We start from the raw sequence: 20,248 nt of genomic DNA, 5'->3' as shown, positions 1-20,248 counted from the left end.
TGAAACAGATAACATTACTATGATAGCTTTCTTCCACCTCAGAAACCTTGCTAATTTAGCTATACATAAGAAAAGAAAAGAAAAAAAATTTAATATTTCTATTACTCCTTGGAATCGCTACTTTATCTCTTTGCTCAGTGGATCTTCTAGTAAGTCCAGTATGAAATATAGGATCAGTATTTTTAATACCCATTATGTGACTTGTTCAGGTCAGCAATCTTCTGTCTCTTTTTCATGCAAAACACTTTTTCCCCAAGGTTAAGGATGACAAAGGAATTTACATTTTCTTTGTTATTTTTGTCAACTGTCATCACCATTAGGATCATGACAAAGAGCTGAGACTTTTATGCAGGCAATTGTGATCTGGTAAAATTTTTCAGCACTAATTCTGCTTTCTCCCAAGTTTTGTGATCTCCAAACATATTCAAACTGCTGATAAAAATAATGTCCTCTCTTTTCAGGACTTTGAGAGAGTAATTCCTGTTTTTATATCATCACGCTTAGATTACTGTAACTCACTGTATGGTGGAATGAATGCCACTACCCTGGCCCATCTCCAGTTGGTCCAAAATGCATCAGCAAGACTCTTAATGGGCCTACGTAAATTCACCCATATCACTCCTGTCCTAGCTTCTGTGCATTGGCTGCCTATGCGGTTTAGAGTGGAGTTTAAAATCCTTGTTTTTGTCTTTAAACAACTTAGCTCCCTCATATTTATCTGAACTGCTTTCCTTACATAACTCTGCTCGAGCTCTTAGATCTGGTAGTCTTAGATTGCTCACTGCTCCTAGAGTTAAACTAAAGAAAAGGGGGGAACGTTCCTTCACTGCTGTAGGCCCTAGCTTACCAGTTCATGTTAGATCTGCTCCTACTTTCTCCCCCATCTGCTCCTACTTACTTTCTCCATCGCTTTCAAAGTCCCTTGATGTTTCATCTCTGTTTTTGACTTGATGGCAATCCTGGTTCTATTTCTTATATTTTGTTGTATTTTAAAATAGAGTCGTTGATGTAATTTGGTTTTTAGCTGTGATTATTTATATTTATTTACTTTGTTTTATTTACTACTTATTTTATTTGATGCTGTAAAGCACATTGGTCAGCTGCTGCTGTTGTAAATGGTGCTATATAAATAAATTAAACTTGAAACTTGAATAAAAATAATGTTATTTATTTCTCTCATTGCCATTTAGCCATGCAACTGTGATGCATACATACAGGCCTTGCCTAAGCAGTTATTTGATTGTTGCTATAGTTACATTCCAACATCTTTACTCAGTATGAAGAGTACTTATTTAAATTTATGACTAAGTTGACTGGATCTACCTTAGTGGTGGGTATGTAGACACCTGACCATTACACAATGACCATTACCAAAACCATGGGCACATACACGGAGGTAGTCCTCCCTTTGCTGTTAAAAGAGCCTCTACTCTTCTTGAAAGGCTTTCCACTAGAGTTTAGAACATGGCTGTGGTGAATTGTGCCAACGACTGTATGAGTGGTCATCATGATAGGCAGTCAAAAGTGAAGCCAGAATGTCTCTGAAACCCTCTAGTGGCTGGCTTTAGTACAATTTTTAACGCTGCCGATTCCCATCTTACTGAATGGACATTTTGGACAACCAAATTATTGTATTGGCTATGCCCAATGCTTGTACAATGGCTCTGATCAATTTTCCATTTTTTTCTCAACTTCAGAATGGCTTGCTTTTCTCCCATAACCAGCTCGCTGTCTTAATGTTGGTTTATCCTTTTTAACAACAAATGCAGTCTTCACAGGCAAAACTCAGGGCTCAACCCAAGAGTTGACATTCAGAGCTATTAATTCTTTAAACATTCAATATAACAGGGGACACCTGGGCAACAAGGAACACCTGTCAGTCACATGTTCCAATATTTTTGATCACTTTAAAAATGAGTGGGTTCAAACAAAAGGTGCCAAGTTCTAAGTTGTTTAACACTTCTAGATGTAAATATCAGGAAATTATAGCTGAAATTCTGATCTATCATTCATCTTTTGATCTCAAATCCAAATGTCTTCAAGTGTATAGCAAAAACAAAAGAATTGGCCTTTGTACTTTCGGAGGGGACTGTACCTGTGAAAATTATATGACTACAGTTTAGCATTTTACATATTAATTAATAACACTGTACTTAACATTTTGAATGCATACATAAGGTTGTATGGGAGGGGTGAAAGGCAGAGCCACTGCTGTCCAGCTGTATCTACTGCATATGTGCTGGCTCCAACTGTCTACTGCACAGACTATGGCTCCAATGGCAACTCCCATTTTGACCCCAAAAAAGGCTTTAAAAATGTATGGTGGAAGTGAATTGTGCTATGTTGTCCACTCATAGTCAGTGATTTGTGCCCATTCAGACACAAGAGTATTAGTGAGATCAGGCACTGATGTTGATAATGTGGTGTTCAGTGGGGTTGAGGTCAGAGCTCTGGCCACTCAAATTCTTCCACATCAACCTTGGCAAACCATGTCTTTATGGACCTTGGTTTGTGCACTGGGGCATTTTCATGGTGAAACAGGTGTGGGCCTCTTAGTTTCAGTTAATCTTGGTTTTTGTCAATGCCTGAATTAACCCATATAAAAAAACCATATATGCATCCTGACAAGTACACGTCCAGTGTTTAATAAGCTGTGAGCATGATAAGCTGTCAGTTGGTAATAATGCACTGCTTTTTACTCACTATGTTGAAAGGTGGGCCCATTGTCATTCACATCAGTAAGGGTGATGGTCACTGTTGCTGTAGCACTGTAGCCTCCAGTACTTCCGAGCATGTCTTTCACCTGAATTACAACAAGGTACTTCTCACTTGCTTCTCTGTCAATGTTTGGCCAAGAGGTCACTATTATGCCTTAAAATGACATGGATGAACATCATCATCTTTCAGTTCAAATGTGAAATTTTATAATTCACAGAAATTTAGGGCAGTTTGAACAATTATAATCTGGACAATTATATGAGGAGTATACATATACAGTATAATGATATGTCAGAGGGTTTAGGTGGTATAAAATTAAAACATATCTTTGCAGTAACTACCTGTCTTTGGCTCCACTGAGAAGTAGGGCTCTCCTTGCAGAATGGAATAGATGAGTTTGGCATTATTTCCAAACATGGGGTCATCTGCATCTATGGCTGTCACTTGAACCACTGTAGTCCCTAATCAGAGAAAGAGATGGTATATACACTCCTAGCAGTAAAAATAAATAAATAAATAAATAAAAGTGTAATGCAGGTGAGTATGACAGGTCATGGGTTTCTGTAGTGACTGTAGGGACCTCTTTAACTGTAAAAGAAATTTCCATGGACTGCCTCAGTTCAGATTTAATTCATGTGTTAGGCTTATTATTTAAATGTTGAAATTATTTATAGGCCTACCTGTTTTTGATTTATTGAGGTTTGGATTAAACACATTCAATTCAAGTTGACAAACAGACTAATGACTATAAGAACATATAATAAATATAATTTTGATCATGGTACGGTCCACCATTGAAAAAACTTTTAAAATTACAGGCCCCCTAAATATGCTTACTGGACCCATGGAGGTCTCCAGACCCCATTTTAAGATCCATCATTTGTCTTCCTATTTTTCCAGCATCCAAATGTAAGGACTTGGACACAAGTGATGAGTATTAATAAACAAAACCAAGCAGATGACATAGTCAACAATAGGCAGGAGTGCAATAACAGGCTATTAGGGGCAACCAAAAAGCAGGGTCAAAAGAATAGGATACAGATCTATTTGGTGCAAAATCTACAGGCCTCTGTCAGACACCTGAAAACAAAGAAAAATTTCTTCTACCAGCATGATGATAACCTAAAGCACAAATCTAAGTTAGCAAAGTAAAGATGCTTTAACATCTTTAACAACTAAGTATTAGTTAGGGGTGTGAACACTTATGTATCCGAGTATTTGTTTTTCTTTTTTTCAGTCTAAAACACAGGGGGTGTAGAAGACAAATTGAAATGGAATTTGAATTTCCAAGCAATAAAAAGAATATTAATGATAACAATATTTAGGTAGAAATCAATCATATTACCTGGATTCAGGGATAGCATATCTCACACCAATACATAAGCTGCAAAAAAAACCAAACAAACAACAACAAAAAAAAACCTCCTACACTCTAAAAACATCTCCTAGAGTACACAATTTGTACACCTAGGGCAGTTGTGCCACTATTTCGGTTCTTCCTCATATGGACATTAATGCATGTGATGAGGATAAGATATGGTTACCTCAAACTTCTTTCCTCACGAAGTTTATTTGCCTTCCATATCTCACACTTATAGCAGAGCTTCCTTACATTCCAGTTTTGAAAATTTGCGTTCTCGTCTGCTGGTATAATGGTGCCTCCTAAGAGCATTCTGGACCTTATAATTCAGTGCTATGGACCACAGTCTCCATTTCACTATTTTGCTATTACTCTCTTCCTCCTATATTTATTACTCCTCTTTTAATTGTAAAGTGATCCTTAGTGTGAGAAAGAATCTATATAAATGATTAATGAATTTTCAATAATAAATTAAATTATACTGTACCCATTGGACTCATCTCAGGGATACTGGATGTGTAGGGTTCATTTATGAACTGTGGAGCATTGTCATTGATATCCTGGACTTTGATGATGAACTCTGACTCAGGCTCCACTGGGTGGCCAGTTCTGCGGTCAATAGCTTCGGCATGGAGCATATAGAATGCCTTCTTTTCCCTGTCCAGGCTCTTATGAATATGGATTTCACCACTGAACTCGTCAATCTTAAAGATCTCTCCTGCTCCCTCTCCAGACAGGATATACCTGATGGCAAACTCTCCTGTGTCGTAGGTTGATTTCAGCTGAGTGAAAAATATTGTAACAGTAGTGAAATAACAGTAGTTATAGTCAGTGACTTACAGATGAGATTATAGTACTAAAAGAAACAGATCAGTACAAACATGATTACTATTAAATCATACATTATACATGTATGCATGGATAGTTAGTCCTAGTGCACTAATTTGATTGGAAAAGCAGCATTCCAAGAGAGCTGTCAGTCATTCTGTGTGTTAGCAACACACAATGCTGTATCCAGCTGGGGTTTCTTTGGGAACTATTTTCATTGAAGGAGCAAAAATAAACAACATATTCAGCCATATTGTGTTTGAAATGACAGTTACTCAGTTGCAGTTAATTTCTTGTTTATAGGATGGTTGTTAAAAGCAATATCACACTCCAAATTGTGCTGTTGCACTGAATATCAGTTCGGCTGTGATTACCTGTGGTCTCGTGCTTTTGGGCAAATCACAGCTGTGCTAATATTCAGTATAACAGCATGATTGCAAGTGTGATATTACTTAAATACAATCACCAATCACTTTATTAGGAACACCTATACACACACATATTCATGCAGTTATCTAATCAGCCAACTGTGTGGCAGCAGTGCAATGCATAAAATAATGCAGATACGGGCCAGCAACTCTGGGTAATGTTCACATCAACCACCAGAATGGGGGAGAAATGTAATCTCAGTAAAGAAAAAACATTCAGTGAGTGGCAGGTCTGAGGATGGAAACACCTTGTTGACGAGAGAGGTCAACAGAGAATGGCCAGACTGGTTAAAGCTGACACAAAGGCTACAGTAACGCAGATTAACCGCTCTGTACAATTGTGGTTAGCAGAAATGCATCTCATGTACAGCATATTGAACCTTGAGGTGGATAAAGACTGGTTGAAGACTGGAAAAACGTAGCCTGGTCTGATGAATTTCGATTTCTGCTGAGGCACACAGATGATAGGGTCAGAATTTGGTGCCAACAGCATGAATCCATGGACTCGACCTGCCTTGTGTCAACAGTCCAGGCTGGTGGAGTTGGTGTAATGGTGTGGGGAAGGTTTTCTTGGCACATTTTGGGCCCGTTAATACCACTCAATCATAACTTGGATGCCACAGCCTATTTATAGTATTTATAGTACAGTATTGTTACTGACTATGTGCATCCCTTCATGGCCACAATATTCACATCTTTTAATGGCTACTTCCAGCATGATAATGCACCATGTCACAGAGCAAAAATCGTCTCAAACTGGTTTCATGAACATGACAATGAGATCAGTGTTCTTCAGTGGCTTTCTCAGTCACCGGATCTGAATCCAACAGAACACCTTTAGGATGTGGTAGAAAGGGAGATTTGCAGCATGAAAGTACACCTGAAAAGTATGCAGGAATTGTGTGATGCAATCATGTCAACATGGACCAGAATCTCAAAGGCATGTTTCCAACATCTTGTAGAACCCATGTCATGAAGAATTGAGAGCAAAGTGAGGCCCTACCAGGTATTAGTATAGTGTTCCCAATAAAGTGTTCAACTGCAAATCTTTTCAATACAATATGTGTATGCCTGCAGTTCTTATAGGTTGATGTTTACTTGGTAAATAGTTTCATCAAAATAGAAAATATATTATAATTTATTTATTCAGTAATGTATTTCTCTATGTAATTCCCGTTTACAAAATATTATACTTTCTATCAAGAACGCAGACAAAAAATAGCAGTGACAGTGAGTTTTTGTGAAAGGTGAGTAGTCATGAAATGATTACTCGCTTTTATTACTTGTAAATATCTCCAAAAAGAGAGTTAGAAAGAATGAATAAATGCGAGGGGCAGGGGGGAACAATGGTGATCAGTGATTGCTCGTAAGCGCAGCTCAGTCAGGTATCACACAGTGATGGTGACTCGAGTGCTCTCTCAACTCATAGATCAGCAGCTGTGATATGAGCTGGAGAGCTGTATCGAGTCCAAGACAGTCACTAAAGTAGCTAAAAGGGTCTAAAACATCGCCAAATCTACCGACAAAGTCTCTAAAGGTACGTTCACACATACATCGACTCGCAGCGACAGCAGACCATTAATTTTCAATGAGAGCTGGCGACTTCCGGCAACATGAGCGACAGCGACTGTGGGCGTGTCCAGCGACGTGACAAAGTTGAGAAAAGTTTAACTTTATGAAATTTGGAGCTACTTGGTACAGCGACTACCAATGGGAGTGAGGACAGTAGAGCGCACGTGATCTGTGGCTTTAAACGCGCTAAGGCCATAAGTTTTTTTATTTATTTATTTATTTTTTTATTCAGTGCTTTGAACAACAACACAGAAAGGCATTCATAACTAGGAGATTTACATATCACGACTGAGAATATACACAATTTTCATTCACACTCTGTACACCATATCACAAAATAAATGTAAAATAGAATAAAATACAAAATATTGGGGAGAAAGAAAAAAAAAATATATATATATATATATATATATATATATATATATATATATATATATATATATATATATATATACATATACAAACACAAAGAAAATGTAGGGGAATAAGAGGCTCTCACATTATGAAGCCAAAATCCTCTAATAAAGTATACAAATACCTTGCTTTGGAACTTTTCATGCTTCTTAACGTCTCCAAATATATTACAAATTCCTCTTTAAAAACCACTAATTGTGGGGGAGTTTTGAAAAATTTACATTTATGAATGTAAAATTTCAGTAAAAGCAACAAATTATTTATTACATAATATGTCTTTTTATCCTTAAATATATCTGTGTCCCCAATATTAAATCTTACTCTCAAAAATTCTTTTGCAGGGTAAATGTGATTCATAATTTTAAAGTGCACCTCTTTACATTTAGGGTTGACAGGAAATGTAAGAAAATTAGTTCTAATTTCAGACACTCTTTTCTTATCATAATGACAAAATATATAAGATCTCTTTACAGGTCCTGGAAAACAACGTTGTGACAGACAATTCCTCTAAAATTTGTTAGAACATTTTTTATCAGCAAAGTTAATATTTTCTATCATAAGATCAGGTATATTGGGATTTATTGTTGAATATTTTACCTGTTCCTTAACTAACTTAATCATCTCTAACGGTACACTCTTAAATATTTTTCATACATTTTAGAGAAGCAACTTACATTGTATTTACCACAAATAGCATCATAACTCAATATATACCCTAAGTTGTCCATAATATGTACTAGTGACCATATGCCTTTCTTCCACCAATCATCAATAAACACAGATTTTCTATTCACCAAAATACACCTGTTATTCCAGATAGACATGCTATGTGGGCTAAAATTGTGTTTAAAGATCAGTTTCCAATATAATAGTACTTGTTGATAAAAAGCAGAAAGTTTTATAGGGAGTTTGGAAATTTCAAAATCACATTGCAACAAAAAACTAATACCACCACATTTTTTAAATATTGTTGTAGGAATTTCAAACCAAAATGAAGACTCATTATTTATGAAAGACTGCAACCATTTAAGTTTGATGACCCCATTCATAATATCAAAGTCAATTGTTTTAACCACCCTCTTCATAATCTTTAATCATATGGCTCTTAGGCTAAGGCCATAAGTTAAGCTAAGCTAATTGTCGTTTGCGTTTTCGCCGCAGATAGATGGCTGCAATGGCAAAGAGCACACACTGCATCTCCTTTTTCTTGTATGATATGGTGCATATATACACCAGTGAATTTTATATACAAACGCTCTCTCTCCAGAATGATTTATTTTAATGGCAAGAAAACTGGTTTGTGTCAAAAGTGGAATGCTAGTTGCGCCATCAACTGATAAATGTGACTATGGCAACCAAGGTTCAAGGTTCTTTATTTGTCACATACATTATATGCATGTGATGTATTAATGTAGTGAAATGTTTTTCCTTAGTGCCTCGTCCCACAGTTCAACAGTGATACATAATAAAACAGAATATAATAAAAGCAAAATATAATAAAAGCAGAATATAATGAATAAAATAGAAAATTTTAATAGAATGTAGTGGACAAATATAGACTTTATATGTAAGAATATGTTTAGCTGCTTTTGGAGGAATGCTTAGCAGCTTTTAGAGGAGTGTAGTGTGCAAAAAATTGTCTCACAGTGCAAGAGTGCAAGAGTTTTTGTTTGTCCATAGTGCAACTGTTTGTGTTTGTGTGTCTGTGCGTGAGGTAGAGTAATATGCAGACTTCTCAGGTGTCCTCATTTCAGTAGCCAGATTGCCTGAGGGTAGAAACTCCTCCTGAGTCTCTCTGTGTTGGTCCTCAGGATCCGGTAGCGCTTCCCTGATGGGAGCACTGATAAGAGTCTGTTTCCGGGGTGGTGAAAGTCTTTTACGATCCCCCTGGCCCTGGCTTTGCATCACTGGTTGTAGATGTATGTAATGCAGGAGAGAGAAGTCCTGATGGTCTTCTCCGCTGCCCTCACCACTCTGGATAGTACATACCGGTCCTTGGCCATGGTGCCTCCGAACCAAGTGGTGATACTTCCGGTGAGAAGACTCTCCACAGCCCCAGTGTAGAAAGCCTTCAGCACCCTGTAAGAGACCCTGAACCTGGCCAGACATCGTAGATGGTAGAGATGCTGATGCGCTCTTGTCGCCAAGCTGTTTGTGTGTAGTCCATGACAGGTCTTCTGTGAGATGGACCCCAAGGTATTTGAAGCTGCTCACACTCTTGACTGTGGCCCCATTGATCAACAGGGGGCTGTAGTTCCTCACCTGATCTTCCCGTAGTCAATAATCATCTCCTCAGTCTTGGTGACATTCAGGGAGAGACTGTTATTCCGACACCATGTGAAGAGGATATTCACTTCTAAGTAAGCCTTCTCGTCATTGTTGGTATCAGGCCTACCACTTCGTCGGCGAACTTCACCAGCCTGTTGGAGCTGTGTGGGGCCGTGCAGTCACTGGTGTAGAGGGAGTACAGCAGGGGGCTGAGGATGCAGCCCTGAGGAGCTCCAGTGCTGAGTGTGAGTGTGGAGGAGGTGTGGTTTCCCATTCTGACCACCTGGGGGCGTCCAGTCAGGAAGTCCAGAATACAGTGGCAACGCCTACTGGCAACCTAATAGTACAGTGACTGGCGACTTGCAGTGATAAAATCAGCAAATCTTTTTCTTATGATCAAGACATATGCAGTCTACTCGGGTTTCTTATTATTATTGTTTCAGATTTTTTTAAATTCAGTATTTAAATGCACAGTCTAAAGAGGAGTAGGCCAGGTTTTCATTTCACTGCAAGTTATGTACTGTATCTAACTATGTATGTGACAAATAAAAATCTTGAATCTTGAATGAACAAGGTGGTGTGTGAGGAGAAAAGTGATATTAAAAATATGCTGTGCATATTACCCTCTTTGGAGACACTAGGTACACTCCAGCAGGATTCGAATATTTGTGGTGAAACACAAGTATAAATAACAGGGCTTCTCAAAAAAGATGGAAAGCGAGAACTGTTTTTGGCCTTCTGTGATGCGAGTCACTTTTTGGCCCTTGCAAAGTGCACAAGCAAGTGCCACTGTGGCGCTGGAGTGCATAAAAAAGCTCAAAGAATGCATACATAGATAGATAGCCTTTATTGTCATTGTATTTCTACAACGAGATGAATGGAATGACGGGTCACATCTTCCCCCTATAAGGAGAGAAGAGGTCCTTAAAGCAGCCATGCGAGGCGCTAACGTCTTCTCTCATCCGCGATAGAAGAACATTAACAGAACAGTCAAAGCAATAAACAAAGTCACAAACACATACGACATCATACAATGGAGCAGTTACATGAGGGGTCTTTTTTGTTGGTTACAGTACGGGAGGGTGGGGGGGGGGCAAGAGATTAGAAAAAAAGAGGAAAATGTGACACTGAGGCAGTCCTTGACTAGGGCAGAGTATTTACGAAAACAGTGTGTACTAGCCGAATTTGATATGGTGTGCTTTGGGGAGCTGTTGTTATCACAGCTGTGCGTCTTTGGAGTGTCCGGTGCAGATCAGAGTCAAAACAAAGCATATTCTGCGATGAAGGTCCTCTGGGAGTAAGAAAAATTAGCCGGGGAGGAAAATACACAAATATGATCAAGCAAATCTAAGAACTCAGGAGATCGTACAATTTAGTCGGGCACCTGGTTCTGCATGGCCCCCAACTTTATGTCCCTTGCAGGGCCGTGCGACCCCTAGTCATCTCCTCCTGGCGCGTGACCATGATTGCGGACTGGGTCGCGTTGGATTTACACAGTTCCGAAAACATATTCGTGATGGTATCCAAGCGTCGGGGGATGTCCACGAATTGTAGATGGTACAGTTCCTCAATCCGTGTCACCTTCTGATGTAATGCCCTCACCTGATCAGCAACGGCTCCACAATGGTGTGTGATGACAGCTGACAGCTTGGGGGATTCTTTATTGGCTGCCTGCTTTCCAATTTGCCGATAGATCAGGAACATTCCCAGGCCAATCATCAGGACACCTGCTATCAAAAGTCCAAATATGTAGACATCTTCGACGTCTTCTAGGGACAGAGGTGCCAGACAGACGATGTTCCACTTGTTCCAAGAGTCCATCGTGTATCCTGATCGTGTGTACATGAACTAAAAGGTGAGAAGGCTATGGAGGATATTGTGAATAAAATGAAAGTATGTGTCACTATAAATAACTTGAAATTGCCTGACACTTGCTGAATTAGCTGGACATTAGCTCATTTTCTCTACAGAAATGCCTTCCTTCATCTCTGCTTATACTTACATTACTTTGATTAAAATGACAGATAATGTCAGCTAGATAGCATGGTAGCTCAGTAGCTCAGTTAATCATGACTCAAAGCTCCAAAAATTCTTCCTGACAGTGGTAAAATAATTATAATTGTGAAAATTATACGACTACAATTTAGAATTTACATATTATTAATAATGTTGTACTTGCCAATTGGTACGTCTGGTAATATCCAGTGTGCTCACTCCCGATATGAACAAATACTGTCCATCACCAATATGGGCGAGAGGTGGACCCACTGTCTGACTAGTCATATATACTCTACATGCTCTGGCTTGAATCTTTGCAAGATGGGGACTCCCATTTTCACCAAAAAAGGCTTCAAAGCTGCACAACTGAAATTTTTGTGAAACCCAGACATTTTAGATTATTGGCATTAACTAAAAATATGAAAAATAAAGAAAGCAAGTCAACGAAAACCCATAAATTAAAGTCTGATAAATATGTTGATTTTTATTACTTATTGGTACAAATAACCTGGAAGCTATGTAGAACATAAAAAAAAAACATTGAATTAAGCAGTGGCCTTAAAAAAGTGTAACTGAGAACACTCTTTGGGAAAATTGACTCCCTGTCCATAATGTATGTTTGTGTTTGGACGCACCTCCTGTCAGTTATTTTACAGACACTCTATAGGCCAATGTAAATCCTGGGACAGAGCATTGCAAACATGGGCAGGAATAATTCAAATGTCGAGCCCACCTACCTGTTAGAGACCTAATCTTGAAAAAAATACTTATTTAATGCACTTTAAGACAAATAAAATTATTCATTCAATAATGACAAAAGAAATTCCACCGTATAAATGGATGGGCTGGTCTGTCTGTGCATGTCCATAAGCCATAAACAAATTTCTCAGCTGGCAAGAGATTTAGCACTCACTTTATCATATATTATTATATATTATTATATATTATTTTATTATATTATTATATATTATTAAATAACTTTATTGGCATAGAAGCGAGTCAACAAATTCTGCCTTTCAGTCTTTACCATGATTGTTCATTTGGTGCTCCCAGCTGTCTGCTCACCATGGTTGTGCTCCTACACAAAACCATGGCAATGTAATATCAAATCAAAATCAAATCAAATTTTATTGGTCACAAACACACAACCATACACAGTACCACATGTAGTGATATGCTTTTTATGACTGTCTGGTGACATCAAACAGAATTTACATAAAAACAGAATTTACTTACTTGTAAACAGAAAAACTGTATGTGGGTATGTGGTATAAAATGCAGATATGTGCAGTTGTATGTCCAATACAACGTTGTGCAACATTAAGCTGAGGTGTTGCAAAGCTAACAATATAAATATTTCCAAATATGGGATATGCCGTGTTTATTGACAGGAATGTTGGCTGTGTGAGTGTTGTGCAAAGAAATCCAAGGTATGTATTTATATGTCTATGTATAAATAGTACTAATCTTGAATGGCCTGCGGGAAGTCCTAGTCCCGTATGGCCTGTGGGAAGAAGCTCCTCCTCATTCTCACTCTGTTGGCCTTCAGGGAGTGGAAGCACTTCCCTGACCGCAGTAGAGAGAAGAGTCTATTGTTGGGATGGCTGAGGTACTTCATTATTGGCCTGGCCTTGGTCCAGCACTGCTTGCAGTAGATTGACTGCAGATCAGGGAGCTCAGGTCTGGTGGTGTGCACAGCTGATCGCTCCACCCTCTGGAGAGCTCCATTATCTTGCTTGGTGCTGTTCCCAAACCAGACTGTGATGCTTCCCGTCAGGATGCTCTCGATGGTGCAGGTGCAAAAGTTCCTTAGCACCATAGAGGGCAGTTTAAAGTCTCTTAAGCATCTAAGGTGGTAAAGATGCTGATGGGCCTTCTTCACTAGGTTGTTAATGTGACAGGGCCATGACAGGTCCTGTGTGATGTGAACACCAAGGTACTGGAAACTGTCCACTCTCTACACTGGGGAACCGTTGATCCTAAGGGGGTGGTAGCACCTCTCCTGCTTTGTGCTGTCCAGTATCAACCCCTTTGTCTTTGAGGTTGTTCTTCTGGCATCAGTTCTCCAGGCTTTTAATCTCCTCCAGGTAGGCGTTCTCATCATTATCAGTGATCAGTCTCATCACAGCAGTGTCATCAGTAAACTTGACAATGGTGGTAGTTGGAAGTGGCCAGACAGTCATAAGTGTACAACAAGTAGAGCAGGGGGCTCAGGGCACAACCCTGTGGGGGACTCCAGTGCTGAGGGTGAGAAAGGGTGAGTCATATCTGCTCCTGTACTGCTTGCAGTCTGTCTGTCAGGAAATTGGAGATGCACTAACATAGGGATGAGATAAATCCCAGGTCCTCCAACTTGGTGGTGAGTTTGGAGGGGATTATAGTGTTAAATGTTGACAAAACCATTCTAGATCCATCAAATTGTAAGGGCTTCTCCTGTGCACAGCCTGCTTCAGGTCATCCAACAGATTTTTAGTTGGATTCAGGTCTGGGCTCTGGCTAGGCCATTCTAAAACATTGATCTTCTTTTGGTTAAGCCATTCCTTTGTTGATTTGGATTTATGCTTTTGGTCATTGTTTTGCTAAAAGGGGAAATTCCTTTTTATCTATCTGAAGGTTTTGCACTAAAATCGACTGGTATTTGTAGCTATTCATGATTTCCTCCACCTTGATAAAAGCCCCAGTTGTGGCTGAAGAAAAGCAGCTCTAAAGCATGATGCTGCCACCACCATGCTTCACCATGGGTATGGTGTTCTTTTGGTGATGTGCTTTTTTTTGCACCAAACATACCTTTTGGAATTACAGAATTATTATACCTTTTTGAATTGGTCTCATCAGACCATAACACATTTCGCCACATAGTTTGGGGTGATTTAGTTGAGCTTGGATATTTTTTTGTGAGAAAGGACTTCCATCTAGCCACCCTACCTCATAGCCCAGACATGTGAAGAATATGAGAGATTGTTGTCACATGCAGAGAGTAATCAGTTCTTGTCAGATATTCCTGCAGCTCCTTTAATGTTGACGTAGGTCTCTTGGCAGCCTCCCTGTTAAGATTTTCCCTTGTCCTTTTATAAATTTTGGAGGGATGTCCTGTTCTTGGTGATGTCACTGTAGTGTTCCATTTTCTCCACTTGTTGATGATGGCCTTCACGGTGTTCCATGGTACATCTAATGTTTTGGAAATTTTTTGTATCTCTCTCCTGATCGATACCTTTCGACAGTGAGACCCTGTACAGGCTTTGTAAGCTCTTTGCAGACCATGGCTTCAGAAGTCAGATGAAGCCAAGAAGATGTGAAAAAAATCCTACAAAACAGTTTTTTTTCTATTTTTCCCTAAAATGTTTTTGATTGTTTTTCACTTAATTTTTATATGTTGTAATTTCACATTGAGGGTGGAAAAAGTTCTGACACGATTTATCTTGGTTTCTTTTTTTTTTACATCACAATAACCTGCCATTTTAACAGGGGTGTGTAGACTTTTACATCCATTGTACATGCACCTTCCAGGGAATCAAGAGGAAGAAGTATCATGATTGCAGGTTAAGCTGTTCAAAAGTTGTGAGCAGTTTTATTAATTTGTGAATTATAGCACCCCTAGAGGAGATTTTCACCGTCAAATTCATTTGGAGGAACTGTCCATCATATCAAAAAATCTGAGAAAGAACTATTATGCAGGTTGATCTCCAAACACTGAGAACCTTCAAGGGAATATAAACAAGAATCTTGATTTGACGTTGAGCGGTTCAAAAGTTATGAAGTTTTACAAATTTGCAAATTATAGCACCAGCTAGGGGTGAATTTGAGACAAAATCCGTCTGCATATTATGAACCAACTGTCCCATACATCAAAAAAATCTAAGAAACAGCTTTTTTTGGAAAATTTGTAGGAGAAAAAGTAAAAAATCCTATTTTGTCAATCGCAAAGCCAAAGCTAATGCTAAGGCTCGCCCACAGGAGCACCACTCCTCTCCGCTTCACATGTCAAACAGGTTTGCTCTCCTCAGTGAAGCACCCACTGAGAAGCCTTAAAGAGCTTTGGTTATAGGAGAGTTTATCTTACTGCACATGAAATTAGCTAGGCCTTTAGGGGCACCAGCAGCACTAGTTAGGTGTATGGTGGGAGACAGGGCACAGGACATAGCAGGTAATCTTAGAGTCTTAGGCAAGCACAAGCTTTCAAAAGTAGTTTTTCATGAAGAGCTATTGATATACACCTTTGTCAGTCAGAGCTTATTAAGAGTAATTATGTAGCAGTGTGTAAATTGGTGAAGACAATGCCCGATGCTGTAATATGCTTTGGCCCTCTCCCAATGCGGCATGGCGATGTAGGTTACAGCAGGTTATAGTCGCTGAACTACTGGCTTTCCAGGTGGTGCTGTGAAAACAATGTGGGCTTTATAGATAATTGGAGTAGTTTTGAGGGCAAGGCTGGCCTATTATGACCATCCCATTTCTAGCAACATGTTATCAGAACAGGTCTAGTTAATCTGTGACAATCCAGACAATCCAGGAAGCAGACAACAGGCTATACCAACCGTCTGCTAGCTGCTTTCAGTCTGAAGCTATCTCAGATCTTTACCTCATCTCATTTAAAATGGGTCTTAGTCATAATATATGCAATACACCCATGCTACCGTGTCAAATGTACATTCATGTCAGCTACTGCACATAGTTTTATCGATAATCTCCCAGAGTTATCAGCTTTGATTGGATAACTGTCTGACTCCACAGAACTTGATCAGGCAACTGAATACTTACAGTCATGGTTTTGCTACACTCTAGATAATGTAGCTCCACTTAAAAGAAAAATAATTAGAGAGAAAAAACTAGTACCCTGGTATAATAATTACCCATGCACCTTTAAAGAGACCACTTGAAAATTAGAATGTAAATGGTGTCAAACTAAATTGGTAGTATTCCAAACTGCATAGAAGGAGAGCCTCTTGAGCTATAGAAAGGCTTTTAGTGCTGCTAGATTAACCTATCTCTCCGCCCTAATAGAAGATAACAAAAATCCTAGATTGTTGTGTCAAAAGCTACACTAAAGTCAAGTAACACAAGCAAGGAGATACAACCCTGATCAGAGGCCAGTAGTAGGTCATTTACCACTTGAACCAGTGCTGTGTCAGTGCAGTGAGTCCTGAGTGATAGATTTCATGAATGTTATTCCTATGCAGGTATGAGCATAACTGCTATGCTTCAACCTTTTCTATGATCTTATAGATAAGAGGGAGGTTTGATATTAGCCTATAGTTATAGACAGCTCACAGGAGTCACGGTCAGGTTTTTTAATCAGGGGGTTGATAACTGCTAGTATAAAGGATTTAGGTACATACTGTAACAAGGTTAACTGGGAATAAGACCACCACAGAAGCATGCACACCATCAATATGTAGTGATGTAGTGATAGTAGTGATGATTTCATGACCTACTACTACTGGCCTCTGATCAGGGTTGTGTCTCCTTGCTTGTGTTGCTTGACTTTAGTGCAGCATTTGACACTATTCTTCATGTTATTCTCTTTGATAAACTAGAAAATGTTGTTGGAGTTAAGGGAACAGCCCTCTCCTAGCTCAGGTCTTATTTGACTAATATTTGTTATTAGTTTGTAGATGTAAATGGTGACTTCTCTGTGTATAGTAAGATAAAGTTTGGTGTTCCCAAACCTAAAAAAGTTCTGTTTCAGGCACACTGCTTTTTTCCCTATATATGCTACCTGTGGATAAAATTATTCATAAACATGGTATGAGCTTTCACTGTTATGCTGATGACACATAGTCCCTTTTGAGTCTGGTTCCTCTCACGGAGTTTTTCCTTGCCACTGTCACCTCTGGCTTGCTCATTAGGGATAAATTCACAAATTTACAATTTATTTTGATTCAATTTAATTTGAATGCATTTATTTCTGTAAAGCTGCTTTGTGACAATGTCCATTGTTAAAAGAGCTATGCAAATAAAATTTAATTGAATTGAATATGTTTCTGCAAAGCCAGTTGACAGCATCAGCTTAATAAAGTTGAGTAATGTGTAAAGGACATTAGACACTGAGTGCTTACTAACCTCCTTCTACTTAATTATGACAAGACAGAAATACGTATACTAGGACCACATGCAGCTAGAAGTAAGCTTTCTGATTACATCATAACTCTGGATGGCCTTTCAGTTACATCATGTGCAGCAGTAAAAGACCTTGGTGTGATTATCAACTCCAGTCTTGCATTTGAAGCTCATGTAGACAATATTACTAGGATAGCTTTCTTTCATCTCAGAAATATTAAAATAAGAAATATAATGTCACTACATGATACAGAAAAATTAGTTTATGCTTTTGATACCTCTAGGTTGGATTATTATAATACCTTGCTGTCTGGATGTTCCAGTCCTTACTAGAACCATAAGCTATGACCACATCACCCCTATCTTATCCACACTGCATTGGCTCCCAATAAAATTTCGCATTGATTATAAAATACTACTATTGCCCTATAACACGCTGAATGGTCTCGTGCCACAGTACCTGAGCGAACCTCTGGTCTTTTATTATCCACCATGCCTACTTCATTCAAAAGGTGCAGGCTCTTTGTTGGTACCTCAAATGAAGGCTATAGTAGGAGGCAGAGCTTTCTCTTACAAAGCCCCACAGTTATTGAACAGCCTTCTAATTAGTGTTTGGGACACAGACACAGTCTCAGTGTTTAAGTCTAGGCTATTTGTTTAATCAAGCCACAGTACCCGAGCGAACCTCTGAAAAGACCTCTGGTCTTTTTTCTTAGGTAGTGGTGCAGACCTGGAGGGTTCATGGCCATAGAGTGTTTTGGTAAACTGGGATGTTTGGATACTGTCACCCCAAACCCCCAGCTCCCCTCCATCCCTGTTCTGTTGCAGTACATGGGACACTGCCACTACTGTTTATGCGAACACTACATGCAAGTATGAAGGCGAACGCCTACAGCATATGATCCTCTTCACATGATTCTTGTATATGGTTACATATAGGCAGGCACAGAAGTATAAACTAGGCCCTATACATGACTCATGGAGCTGCTGTGGATTGAAACACTGGTTAAAATGGACATGTATCTACTGTGTGTGATGCATGTCTAAAAAAGTTTCAGAAACATGTCCAGTGTTGATTGACTTTTGATGTAATAATTGGCTCCAAATGCCTAATGACCCAGTGTAGACCTACAAAAAATTTGAAACGAGACAAGACACAAGACAAGAGAGTTAGGAAACTGAGGACAAGTATGTTCTTAGTAAAGATAAGCCTTAGTAAAGATAAATATATCTTGGTGAAGTTATTGTATATCGCAATTTGCACTATAATACAATAATGCAATATGCACTATAATATATTATAATAAGCTCCACTCTTCTAGAAAGGCTTTCCACTAGATTTTGGAAAGTAAATGTGGGCATTTTCCCATTCAGCCACAATACATCAGTGAGGTCAGGCACTGATTTTGGGCAAGGAGACCTGGGGTGCAGTCGGCCTTCCATCCCAAAGGTTTTGAGTGGGGTTGAGGTCAGGGCTCTGTGCAGGCCACTCTACTCCTTCCACACCAACCCTGTCATACCTTGTCTTCATGGACCTCGCTTTGTCTACAGAGGCATTGTCATGCTGGGACATATTTAGGCCCCTTAATTCCAGTGAAGAGCAATTGTAATGCTACAGAATACTGAGACATCCTAAACATTAGTGTTCCAGACAAAGGTTCACATATGGGTGTGATGGTCATGTGTCCACAAACGTTTGTCCATACTGTTATTTATTGTTATTTATGTGTCAGACGCACTGTTATTTATGTGTCAGACACACTGACACACTGAAATCTATTTGATTTTAAAACTAGTCCAATCTGTCCAATCTGTCCAATCTAGAAAGGCAAGCAAATCAGTGGATCACCAGCATATATCCTTCAAATAGAAACATTTTTAAATTGTTGGTCACTCAAAAGAGGTAATTAGTTTTTCAAGGGAATAAAAAATTAAATTAAAAATTTATGGAGCTGTGAATCAGGACTTTATGAGGATTAATATTTGTTGAACAGCAGACGAGCTACTCTTAATCACTTGTAAGACTATGTCCAGCTTAGCATCAAAACACTTGAAAGTTAAGGAAAAACTGTCCAGTTTATCCAGAAATTTGCTGAAACATATAAGGCAGAAATTGAATGCATCACCATATCATGATGCTTGCTGTAAATTCATAATGCAGGATATTATTGAAAAATTTTGTAGACAACAATCAATTTTCTGACAAAACACTCTTCCCAAGATTTTTTTGGTTTTACCTGACCGATTATTTTTGGAGTTGGATCTTCTTCCTCAACTGACAGTTGGTTCCAAATCCAGCCACGTTTGACTCTGAATCCATGGAGGCCTTCTGTGAGTTTGTTGTCACTCAGTCCTTGTCTGGACAGTCTTAGCTCACTCTCCACAGAACCAGACATGAAGGCGATCATGATGATCACAGGAAAAACACAACAGCCACTCATTGTTTGGTTACTTCCTGTTACTTCTTCTCTCTTTTTCCAGACGATGTGGTCAGAAATCTGGGGTCTGTTAGTACTCCTTTAGAATAATGACATCATTTGTCATGGGACCTCTGTGAGAGAGTAGAGTATTGAGATGTGGAATGTGCCATGGGATCCTGTGGTTT

General features: G+C 39.0%; 1 protein-coding gene across 2 annotated transcripts in view; it reads right to left on the bottom strand.

Moving 5' to 3' along the window:
* The window catches only part of cdh19 (cadherin 19, type 2), an 81,915-nt gene that overhangs the window by 28,858 nt on the left and 32,809 nt on the right, over positions 1–20,248 (bottom strand). For both annotated transcript variants that reach the window (XM_026924216.3, XM_053227910.1), the window contains exons 2-5: positions 19,881–20,239; positions 4,566–4,860; positions 3,060–3,179; positions 2,704–2,871 (exon numbers count right to left, since the gene is read on the bottom strand). In XM_026924216.3, coding sequence (XP_026780017.1) covers positions 2,704–2,871; positions 3,060–3,179; positions 4,566–4,860; positions 19,881–20,084 — 787 coding nt within the window. In that variant the 5' untranslated portion in view covers positions 20,085–20,239. The remainder of the gene's footprint in view (positions 1–2,703; positions 2,872–3,059; positions 3,180–4,565; positions 4,861–19,880; positions 20,240–20,248) is intronic.

The sequence above is a fragment of the Pangasianodon hypophthalmus genome, chromosome 22 (assembly GCF_027358585.1).
Source record: "Pangasianodon hypophthalmus isolate fPanHyp1 chromosome 22, fPanHyp1.pri, whole genome shotgun sequence".
In the NCBI taxonomy this organism is placed as follows: Eukaryota; Metazoa; Chordata; class Actinopteri; order Siluriformes; family Pangasiidae; genus Pangasianodon; species Pangasianodon hypophthalmus.
Note: the sequence above shows the minus strand (reverse complement) of the source record. Positions and strands in the feature narration are given on the sequence as shown.